Here is a 12,493-nt window from a genome sequence, read left to right on the forward strand (position 1 = left end):
TATTCCTAAGCTAAAATACCTATACGGATTCTGTTAGACTCGTGCATCATTTTCAAGCTTATTACAACATATATTGGCATTTGCAATGATCTATACATTGTAAAAGAGTGATGAAGACACCATATTGTCTTAATCTAATCAATTAGAGTCCATTGGAGTCCCTACTTGATAATATTACGCTAAAACACCTATACGGATTTTGATTGACTTATGGACCAATAACTAGCTTATTCAAACCAATTAGAGTGCATTGGATTTTCAACTTAATATTCTTAAGCTAAAACACCTATACGGATTCTGTTAGACTCGTGCATCATTTACAAGATTATTACAACATATATTGACATTTGCAATGATCTATACATTGTAAAAGAGTGATGAAGACACCATATTGTCTTAATCTAATCAATTAGAGTTCATTAGAGTCCCTACTTGATAATATTACGCTAAAACACCTATACGGATTTTGATTGACTTGTGGACCAATAACTAGCTTATTCAAACCAATTAGAGTGCATTGGATTCCGAACTTAATATTTTGAAGCTAAAACACCTATACGAATTTTGTTAGACTCGTGCATCATTTACAAGCTTATTACAACATATATTGGCATTTGCAATGATCTATACATTGTAAAAGAGTGATGAAGACACCATATTGTCTTAATCTAATCAATTAGAGTCCATTGGAGTCCCTACTTGATAATATTACGCTAATATACCTATACGGATTTTGATTGACTTGTGGACCAATAACTAGCTTATTCAAACCAATTAGAGTGCATTGGATTCTCAACTTAATATTCTTAAGCTAAAACACCTATACGGATTCTGTTAGACTCGTGCATCATTTACAAGCTTATTACAACATATATTGGCATTTGCAATGATCTATACATTGTAAAAGAGAGATGAAGACACCATATTGTCTTAATCTAATCAATTAGAGTCCATTGGAGTCCCTACTTGATAATATTACGCTAAAACACCTATACGGATTTTGATTGACTTGTGGACCAATAACTAGCTTATTCAAACCAATTAGAGTGCATTGGATTCCCAACTTAATATTCTTAAGCTCATTGGATTTCCAACTTAATATTCTTAAGCTAAAACACCTATACGAATTCTGTTAGACTCGTGCATCATTTACAAGTTTATTACAACATATATTGGCATTTGCAATGATCTATACATTGTAAAAGAGTGATGAAGACACCATATTGTCTTAATCTAATCAATTAGAGTCCATTGGAGTCCCTACTTGATAATATTACGCTAAAACACCTATACGGATTTTGATTGACTTGTGGACCAATAACTAGCTTATTCAAATCAATTAGAGTGCATTGGATTTTCAACTTAATATTCTTAAGCTTAAACAGCTATACGGATTCTGTTAGACTCGTGCATCATTTATAAGCTTATTACAACATATATTGGCATTTGCAATGATTTGTACTTCAGCACTTTTAAACATTTGAGTCAAATCGCAACACCCACACTACAATTCTTAATAAAACAGCAACCATTCCTTACTAAATTTCCGTTTTAAAACAAGAAAAAGTAATAAATTGGTCCAACATAAATTCATAATTAATGCTAGGAGGAGCTTATTATCAATTTATCATCACCTGATTCCGCATGATAACCTCCTGTCCATGCAAATAATTTTATTTTAAAAAAAAGAACTATTTTAAAATTAATAAATAAATAGTATACTATCAACATTCTTCTCCATTCTTTCCCATTCTTGAAGATTGAATTATAGGAATTGAAGGAAGTCAACTAATTCATAATTCATAATAATATAATGAATAATCAAATAATGATGCGTGAGGAGGAAGGCGATGCATGCAGTTTGAGAGAGAGGCGCAAGAAATCTACTATCAGCCTTTCTTCATGTTTCAAAGCCTCCAACCACCACCAACGCACCGGATCCTGGGACGTCACACCTAAGTCGCCCTCCCCGTTGCCGGAGATCAAGGACAAATGCCGCAACCTCATCTCACGCATGGCGCGCCACCGCAGGCACTCCTCCGCCGATTTCAGCTACGATCCCCTCAGCTACGCCCTCAACTTCGACCACGAGGAGCATTCGCCCGAGGACGAGATGCACATCAAGAATTTTACATCCAGGTTACCATCTTCACCGCCGAGGAGACAGACAGAACCGCGGCCTTTTGATCAATATCAGTCGCCCAGAACACCACCGCGGGTATTAATGGAGAGTAACCTCAAGCCAACGGGTACCGGGAACCATGACCTTCGGAGAGGATTCGAGGCCCTCTCGGAGAGTATGAAGAGGACTTCCGGCAAATAGCAATGACCACCTTTCATGCATGCCAAATTTTTTTCGTTCATGCAAATATATTAATTACGTAGCGATGTTTATTGTAGACAAGTTGATTTTGTTCATAAATAGGTTCATCAATTTCATCTTATTTTCATGTCTTTGTTGCTTGTAAGCTTGTTTCTGACTTGTACCAATGTTCAATGTTACTTTCATTAGCAATGGGAATTTTTGAACAAATCTTGAATGCATATATATCATCAATGTAATAGAAGATGTATGCATGTCAATGAGGTTATGTTCCATGTGATATCATGATGATCAATCACATTTGACGGGCCCGTGTGAGCTTATCCATGTGAATACGCACTCTTTCGAATATGGATCCATATTCTGAATGAGTTTTGTTTCATCCACAAATCGATTGAGCTGCGTTTACTACAAATGAGGGGAAAAGAGGGCCATTAATCTCTTAAAAGGAAACCAAGAAACTTCGAAGAATAATTAGCTAAGCTGTGCAAAACGAGAGTTCGAGTGTAGATTGTGTGAATGTTTTTTAAATTAGAAGAAACCGTCCATAGGAAAAAAAAAAGACCATTTGGAACCCATTTCTCTACCACTTGGTGTCCACACTCTAAAGGCTCTTTCACTGCCAACAAATACACAGTAACAAAAATTAAAAAGGGTGTTTATGCAAGGACAAAAGAGCCAAAAAGTTGCGATGAATTGGTCTATACTAGCAGTATAATAAACACTTCAAAATGAATTCGGGTACCAGTAGCAACCATGTAAAGTTTTTACTTACAAAGAGTTGCAATAGCGAATCCGCCCTTTGCACGTGGAGCCAAACCAAAACGGGTAGCAGTAGCAATACAAAAAGAATCGGATTCCACTTGAAACTTCATGGGAAAAAAGGCAACGAAACCCCTATTCCTTGAAGTCATCCTTGTCATCAACTGGAATTGGCATGTTCCTCCAGTACACAGCAAGAGCACTTCCACCCAGCTGAAAATTGCAGAATACGTGGAAAAAACACACTTGCGTCAAGCTTGGCCAGAATCACTTTTGAAGCAAGGTACATAAGTACTCAAATAATCAAATGACTCACCGCCATACATACAACACTCACAGCTGAAGGAACAGCCACAAGAGGGTTCGTAAAATGTTTTTGGGCTAGCAAAAATCCTAGTGCGGAGCTCTGGAATGACAGGAAACAAAGAGTAAAGAGATTGGTTGAAGTATGAATCTCATTGTCAGGTCAATTCTTAAAAGCACGAACATTTAAAAAAAAAAAGTTGGTTTCTCCTATAGTTTAACAGCTAGGGTCAAAAGATTAGTTTTTACGCAAGAATCTCTTCAAACTGATGCCAGATCTGATGCCTCTATGACTTATTTTTGAGTAAATGTTTCTACCTGCCAATGGCAACATTTGCATTCTATTTTCTAAATCTCACAAAAACAAGTTCATTTGCCTGTTGTGTTGAATTTCATTGCACGTGAATCCATAACAAAATGTTTTGATAAAAACAATGAGTTTAGACCCCATAATAAGTACGGTAGCTTGCGTTAACCAGAAAACAAGATTATTTCCACATTACACATTTGAACAGAATTATACTAAGATTCAGTATGACCTCACAAAAGCAACTCCAGGGGAAAATAATGTTTTATAGTGCAAGTTCTAAGTCCAGTAATGTGTCATAACGCAGATTATCAGCTTTATTATTAATTTCCTAACAAACTTACAAGTGACTAATTTTCTGGTGAATCCGACATTGGAAAATATATACCTGCATCCCACATTCTATTGAGATAGTTCTAGAAGTTGATTCACCGAAGATTAATTTCGGAAGCCAGTAACCAAGAAAAAATGCTGCAGCATGCAAGAGGGCCACAGGTAATAGTAACTGTGCTCCCTGGTTTTTCAGGACATCTGCAACTTGGCCAATCTGAAAAGACAAATTGTAAGTTCTCCATGAAGACAAATGCGCAGACTAACAGAGTAACTCGTGAACTTACTGGGCTTGCACAGAGAAGGGTGGTAAGAATGACTCCAACTAAAGGTGTAACAGTAACTATTTTCGAGGTAAACTTTGGGAAAAACTCATTTGATAAAACTGCAAAACAGAAAACAGTTTATTTTAAACTGCAACCAAAAGATAATGATTTTGGTATTTCCAACAACCATGGACAGAAAGTTCAAGTTTGCTGCTTACCCCCAATAACTGTTGGTACTAACACAACCTGAAAAGTACTTATAGCAAGGCCCTGTAGGAACAAAAACCAAAAGGATTGTAGGCAAATTATAGGAAGAAGTTTTAGAGAGAAGACATCATAATCAATTCATTGGCTATGTAAATGACTCGTCTATTTTACCAATAAAATATATGTAAAAATTGGAAAGGATATGGGAACTTACAGCTGCATCAACTGGCACAAGCTGGCCTGCCAGAAGCTGGGTTAGGAGTGGAGTCATCACGATAGCACCAATAGTCGAACAACTACATCACCAATGGAAATTCAAAACTAATTCACATGAAAAGTGTAATTTGTCTTCATGCAAAGAAACTCACAATGTACAGGACATTGTTAATCAGTGATGCAATTTTCCACATTGTAATATAATATCTCAAAATTTAAGCATCACATGTCAAGACATGATGTTCTGTGAATATTTTTTAAAATGGCAATAATCGAGATTCGACTTTGATTTCAATGGCAAGAAAAGTAATTTGGATAGCGTTAAAGGACAGTTAATGCCTAATAAACAGTCAACACAATTAATATTAACGATTTTTATGGTGATTCCAAGGTTTAATTTGGACCAGTTGAGACAATAACTTGATAGATTCGCCCCCACAAAATCCTTCATGCTTGATGAAATGTAGATGCACTAAACACTAATGTTACATCTCATGTACCCATTAAAGGAAGACTTGACCAAAACCCTTGTTAAGGGCACATTCACAACCAATGGCATCTGAACTTTCATTTTTTGATTTACAACCTCAATAAAAATCACTCATTATTATGTTGGCCAATTCATTGATTGCTTGCTTCTATCTGCACCTTCTTGGAATAATATTCGCCATAAATATAATGGTAGCCCTTGCTATTAAAATGACTTGACTGAATTTGATTATAGTTCTTAAACAGCAAAATTTCATAAACAATCATGAACAGAAATTACGTCAAATTTCATTTCTTTGCCAGGTAACCTAACGGTCATTCCAAAATCCAAATTTTAATTCAGATCAAGATTGAGCCTACCCTGGATCATCCCTGCAGCATATTGACAGCACAATACCAGATCATGACAGAAGCATAATGGCTTAGACCGAATTTCAGAAGTTTCAAAACAGCTGTTTCTAAAGAATAGATCTCTTAGTTATGAGTTATGACTTCACCATAAGAATTTTTCTGGGACCTTAAATATCAATGCAAATATCTAGCTATAATACATCCAGAATGTCACACAAAGAAAAAACAAGGTTGTTAGAAGACTTACGTGGTCATAAGAACTGATAGTGCTACATTTCCTTTAGATATATATGTAGCAACATTTGATGCTTGGCCCCCAGGACAGCATGATACCAAAATAAGCCCAGTCGCTAGAGGAGCAGACAATTTCAGAGTCTGTTGATCAGTGCAAAAGTAGTTTAACAAATCCGGGTGCAGAAAATTTCTGGGTTCACTAGTCAACAGGTATGGCATATGAGACACAAGCTAACAGTTCGAAAACCACCTTTGATACAGTTAATCACATTCTAGAAATACAATTCAGCAGCAAAAATAATGTTCGCAGAAATTTTTGGACAAAAACATTATAGTGTGTAATAATGGCAATTACCAAATAAACATAGAAGCTCAGGACAAAAGGGAGAAGGCATACCATTGCAAGAAAAAAGCCCAGCATAGGTTTGATGAAGTATTGAGCCAAAAATCCCACACCCACCTGAAAAGTCAAGAAACAATTCACTTACATTGTATAAAGGTAAAAGATATCATGAACTAATCAACTTAATAAAAAAATTCCGAGAGGCTGACAAATGAGATACTACTTACGGTCCAAGGATTACGCAAGCATTTCCTGAAGTCTTCAAATGTCAGCGTCAATCCCATTGACAACATGAGTAAACCCAGACCAACGGTAAATAGATCTGTTCCTAACCAAGTTACCTGAGACAAATAGACTTGTCAATAAATTGCCATTCAAATTTCAGACACTGAAACTCAAGAATACTTACTGCAGCAGGTTTGTAAATCCCAATAACAGTACCTAAAATGACCTGCATTGGTACATAGACTGATGTCATTTGACAGTTTGACTCATAAATGATTCAAATTCTTTTGGAAAAGATACACAGAAAATAGCACCAGAGCAAAATTATCAAGCAGAATGGTCAAGCAGAATGGTATAAACGTACCCATAGAGGAAAAAGAGTAGTCAATAATTCAATTATCCTCTCATATTGGCTCATTTTATCATGAGTGCCACTAGAAAAATCTCCAGAGGCGGCTTCAGTGCAACGGATTCTGAATTTCCTGATCAAGGGGTATATATAAACAAAATGGATCATACAGCAAGAAAAAGAAATTGATTGCATAACAAATGAAAATTCAAAACCAAACTCAGAGAATAACTCAATGCGGAGCATAAATCAGCAAGTAGCCCATTACCGTTGTTGATAATGTTTTGGCGAGTGAGTGAACCCCCATGTCACAAGTTAGAATTTCGGTAATGGAATGCATTTACAAGTCTACAGCCATAGTCATGTTCATGAATTTGAATAGTTATTTTCCACGGTTTCATTTGTAGTATCCTACAATGCAAAAAAATATGATTTTGCACTTTTCTAGCTATTATGATTACCTGAATATGTGATAACCTATTTACGGAAAACATTCAACTGATGAATCTGAAACAAAGGTCAGAAGATTACAAATGTCAATTTTTGAAGCTTAGTCACATAAATAATTCCTACATATTTCAGAATTGGTAACCCACGTTCCCAATATTTTTCTTAGGTGATACTGATATAGCAATATCTCCGAAACATTGCCAGTGAAAAAGACTGAAGAATCATCATTTGTACCCCATACAAGGAGATACACATTAATATAATGTCCTTGAGTCCTGATATAAAAAAATAAAAGCAGTGAACTATACCTGTATAAGCCCAAAAGTTGGTTGGATTTTTCTGAGCCCATTGACTCTCTGACCTTATGAAATCCGGCATCTATTAGTGGGTAAGTTGCAGCAAGTCCTAATTGGCCCTTTACCTTGAAATATTGGCATTTCTTTACACCTGTTTCATAGGAAGCCACTGTTTTCAGCTTGATGCCTGTTCTGAATTCCTTCCATTTAATATTCTTTCTCACAAATGGAGCTGGTGAAGTGACATGTCCAGGAACACGGATCTCACATGCTTCTCCAAGGAAAGGGCATCTCGAGTAACTGCTATAGCGAAAAGAAGCCTAGGTCAAGTTTTTCAAATCAGAAGCAATGATAGTTTCAGCAACAACCAACATCAATGTGGGTGAGTCCTCATGTAAGCGAGCCTCTGTGCAATGAACTTCGACTACGCATTATCCACCTTGTTCTGAACAATTCAAGTTGCTAGAGTAGCTTATAAACCAATTCAAATTTCTCTCTTTCAAATCAAGGTATCAAAACCATCCCTCATAAGGAAATACATGAGTCACACCACAGCACACGATCAATCCTACAATATCAGAATTCTAGAGGTGACACCTATCAGTTCAAGAGATGGCTCACACGTGTACAACTCTTTTTCCAACAATTTTCAAACATGGATTCATGAACAACACACTTTTTCCATATGGCACTTAGCATTTGATATACCAACTAGTGAGCGTCTCATATTCCTCTCTATAAAGCCATGTACTAGATTAGGAGCCCGGTAAATCATAAGTTGCCTTCGTTGTGACCATGACTAACCATTTTTATGCATTTATTGAAAAGATATACCTTTAGCATTTATCTGTTTACACATGCATCGTGCACACATGAAGTCTATGACATTGCTAGTCTATAGAATGAAGTTGTGCATATGATTGTAGCCATGTAACATATTATCAAAGATTTTGATCTTTCAAATGTTTATAGTTGATAAAGAGAATGGAACATATATTTACTAGTATTCATCATGTGTCTCAAGTTTTGCGCGTGGTAGCGCATGGTACTCAGTACTCGCTATCATTAATAAAGATTAGCATACACTACAAGTATGCACCAACGTTTCTGACATATTAAGATATTAACATAGTTAGACATGTTCATTGAATGGTTCGGATTGGTTTAGACGTTTAGTTATACAATGTTTCGGTTTTACAAATGCCTAATCCGATATCCAAACTGTGTTTCGGTTTTCCATGATATGGCTCTGTTTATTCGATCCAAGGCAATAATTGAATCACGAATCTAATTGTTATTTTAAAATACTGATTAAAAAATCTTTTAAAACCTATAGAAAAATCAAAATTTTAAAAATTTGAAAGAAGTAGGATACAACACAAATCTTCAGACAAAGAGTAGTGCGTTGATTTAGTTTTTTTTTCAAGCAAGCAACACGTTGGGGGTTGCTCCTGATTGAAAAGATAAGAGAGATGAGAAAAATCAAGATAAAAGAGCAGGGAAATGAGTGGAATGGAGGCATGGAATTGCAAAACCCTGAATATTTGTTAATTTAAGTGCAAGCCTTAGGTCACGTTTGGGTATATGATACAACAATAAATAAATAATTAATAAAATTTCGGTTACTAAGGTTTTGACCCCTAAATCTTATAATTCTCGTGATACTAGAAAAAAGTTTATTGTCGATGATAGTTCAATAATATCTAACATTTGGGTTTCAGATTATGAGATGTACACAAAAGTCAAGAGGGTGTTTTGTCTCAAGATGTTGAGGAATTCAAATTAAGTAGACTTTCTTTTTTCTTGGAAAAGTTAATCTCGGATATCAAATAATGATAAGGACACCTCAAATAACAAAAAAAGTACACGAGGCAAGGTAGAATAAATTTAAAGGAGGATTTGTTACTGGAAATGTATTTTCTGAAGATAAAAATATAACTCAGTTTCCGTTCTTGAGCTGGACAACAAAGAAAATAGGACGATTATTCTAATATATACAATTGGAAATGAGATTCTTTTCATGAAGTGTTCTTATCTAATTTATATGCACTTATTCCTTTTTAGTGGTTTCATAAATATATCAATCCGGGCTCGTTTGAGCCTCTTTGTTTAAATTTTAACTCATATCTGATATCCCAAACCATGGTGAGTTTTCTCGCCGTCTGGATCCTAAAGGTCCATTTTACAGGGGACAGTTCCTGGATCTTGATATAATGAGGATCATATTGTAGAGAGATATACACCTCTAACATTTTTCATGTTTGGAGTTTGAGTACGATTTATTTGTACAGCAATCAATTCTACATATTCTCAAGTTCAAAAGGATTCTGTATTTTATTGGACACCAACAAACTGAGCGCAATAGTAGAACTTTGCACAAAAGGCTCTACTTGTAACTTTGTCAGAAAGCTGCTTACTTTGCGATATCCATTACAGTACTACAATAATCCGATTTATAATCCTATAAACATATGCTAATTCCTCCAACAAGCTGAAATTTGAAAGGGATATCAAAATTTACATAGCTTGCTAAGGTATGACTTTGTCAGGCATGCTTACCAGGATACGACAAAAGCACTAGGGGAAGGAGCCATTGCTCAACAACCTGCTCTCACTTCCGCTAATATCCGATTTTCAGCAGTCCCCCTAAAATGAAGAAGAAAACCCTCATGTGCAAATCAATATTATCACCACAATATTCACAAATCAAGAACGCATTATCACGCACAGATAGATCCCTTTCAGCTATGAGCTATGCTTATCACACTTAACCAGTTCATGTAAAATTTTCAGACATAATCGAATATCACTTAAAGATATTATATTCTTCAAACACATCTTTTGTAAGCCAACAATCATTGCAACCATTAGAACTAGATACGCGTACATGTTGTTTCCTACATCTCAAGACTCCTGGATGATCAGTACTCCACCAGTGATTAGACGGGTAATCGGAACTCCGGGAGAAAGAACGGAGAATTACACTTTGACCCCATGAAAAATCTCCAGCAAATCTACTTCAAAATATCCAAGGGAACAAAAACACCGCCAACCTTTGAGTCAGTCATGAAGGGTCAACAGAGGTCGGTTGCCACAACAACAAATGACTACTCAAAAACATAACTACACACCCAGACACTTTTGGGTTTGTCTCGATTAATTTTTATTTTTATTTTTTTGTGAAAAACTAAGAATGTCTGGCGACCATTTTCATCACATACCATTATACTCAAATCCAATCGAGGTATAGTTCATACAAAAAACAGAGAGTTAACAAGAGTGGTAGATATGCAGGAAGAGGAAGGAACTTACCTGAAGAAACTTCAAGAAACGAGTCCAAATAATGAAAGAACACACTACACAACACAACAGTCTGCGAGACAATAATGGCGCGAGGCAGCAAAAAGTTTGGACGGAGAGTAAGAAAATTCTGCCAAGTGCCAGCCAGGGCAATTTCTTCGGAAATGACAGGTTTGCCCCTGTGGATTTTGGACTCCACTTTCCGATTAATTAGATCCTACATGTAAAAAATATATACATATATCCCGAAAGAATCCCACATAGGTTTATGCGAGGATTAAATCGCATGAGAAAAATATATACATATATCCCGAAAGAATCCCACATAGGTTTATGCGAGGATTAAATCGCATGAGTAACAGAGACTTGAGAAAGAGAGCAATATAACCAATTTTCAGAACATACAGCAAGCCACTATGAAGACGACAGTGTCAAACTATTAATACAAATAGGGTGAAATTTTTCCTACTTCTCTTTGATATCCTCTTTTAGCTAATTATATGTGTGTGTGTATTCCAAGATTCACTTGGAATTAGTTTTCATAATCCCAAATTCATTCGATGTCTCCAAAGATCGATAGTTAGAGATGTAATTGAGTCGAGTTAGGTATAATTTTTGAATATTTGGGTTTCGTTCGTTTATAATCGAACCGAGCTTAAGCCGACTCACGAAAGAGTATTAACCTATGATCCACTAAGAATTAGTTTTCATATCACTTTTGCAATATTATAAATTAAAATATTTATTAAATTCATTATAAACTACATTTTATATTTAGAAAAAAATATAATATTCTTATTAAAATTTATATTTTTAATCTAATAAATAAATTTTTATATGTTTATCATAAATAAAAGTGTAAAATCTATAAATCAAATATCAAAACAGTTATTTTTGCATATAAGGGTTCACTCGCGAACTTACTAACGAACATGTTCACGAGCTAACGAATCGAATATCGTAATTCTCGAGTTTGGTTCATTTATCTTAACGAGTCTCGTTAAACGAGTTTTTATTGAATCAAATTTCGAAAAACTCACGAACTATTTGATTCATTTACATATGTATCGATAGTTCTCCATTCGGTCATGAATAACACTCGCTCATGAAGTTTAATTCTTTTTTATTTGACTCACCTTATATAACTAGCTAATTCCCAAACATATTTTGTAGGATAAAATAACAATCTAATAACACTCACGAAAAAAATAAAAAAGGAATTTAAATTCTGTCACTTTGGATAGGCGAAGCCCTCGTCTTTTCTCTCATTTGTCTTATTTCATATCACCTAGAACATACACCTCTACCCATCTCTAAGATTTATCTTATCAAATGCTGCGACTATTTTTATTTTTTTTGTTCCGAAGGGTTTTTTTCTTCTATTTTCTCCTTTGAGATCATCAAAGATGGCCTCTGTTGAGACTTGAGACCGATTGCATGGAGTATATCCTCTCCAGTTTGAGATATATCCTTCAATCACGAGTGCCACTAAACAATGGCATGAGTAGTTGATCGATGTACAACGTGTGGGGAATACAAATGATCGAAGTTATCTAATAATTCTGATCCGGAAGAGTGTAAAAAAATATCGACAAGATTCTAAGATAGTTACACTATATCTAATCATCTAGTTTTAGTTCGAATATGCGAAGTCCATATATTTTTATTTACTTCATATGTCCAACAAGTTTGGACATTCGGATTCAACATTAAGGTGCATCTCTTGTGACAACACGAACTCA

At 35.4% G+C, this 12,493-nt stretch overlaps 1 protein-coding gene across 6 annotated transcripts; it reads right to left on the reverse strand.

Moving 5' to 3' along the window:
- Positions 1–2,214: 2,214 nt before the first annotated feature.
- On the reverse strand, positions 2,215–10,914 carry LOC140884778 (sodium/pyruvate cotransporter BASS2, chloroplastic-like). 6 transcript variants are annotated; one of them, XR_012150720.1, is made up of 16 exons: positions 10,764–10,909; positions 10,339–10,468; positions 10,011–10,097; positions 7,464–7,754; positions 6,721–6,838; positions 6,541–6,582; positions 6,359–6,472; positions 6,186–6,248; positions 5,802–5,929; positions 4,713–4,794; positions 4,510–4,561; positions 4,313–4,410; positions 4,084–4,242; positions 3,402–3,491; positions 3,099–3,298; positions 2,421–2,942 (listed from the first exon to the last, which is right to left on the reverse strand). XR_012150720.1 is itself a non-coding variant. In XM_073291637.1 (14 exons), the coding sequence occupies exons 2-14, from the start codon at positions 10,043–10,045 to the stop codon at positions 3,221–3,223; spliced, it is 1,350 nt and encodes a 449-aa protein (XP_073147738.1). In that variant the 5' UTR covers positions 10,046–10,097; positions 10,764–10,914; the 3' UTR covers positions 3,020–3,220. The 6 variants fall into 6 exon arrangements, 1 of the variants encoding a protein (XP_073147738.1); XR_012150723.1 differs by having other exon boundaries at positions 2,425–2,942; positions 7,464–7,751; positions 10,764–10,905; XR_012150718.1 differs by lacking the exons at positions 2,421–2,942; positions 10,339–10,468 and adding an exon at positions 2,215–2,333 and having other exon boundaries at positions 10,764–10,914.
- Positions 10,915–12,493: the final 1,579 nt, after the last annotated feature.

Source organism: Henckelia pumila, chromosome 1 (assembly GCF_033568475.1).
Source record: "Henckelia pumila isolate YLH828 chromosome 1, ASM3356847v2, whole genome shotgun sequence".
Classification (NCBI taxonomy): domain Eukaryota; kingdom Viridiplantae; phylum Streptophyta; class Magnoliopsida; order Lamiales; family Gesneriaceae; genus Henckelia; species Henckelia pumila.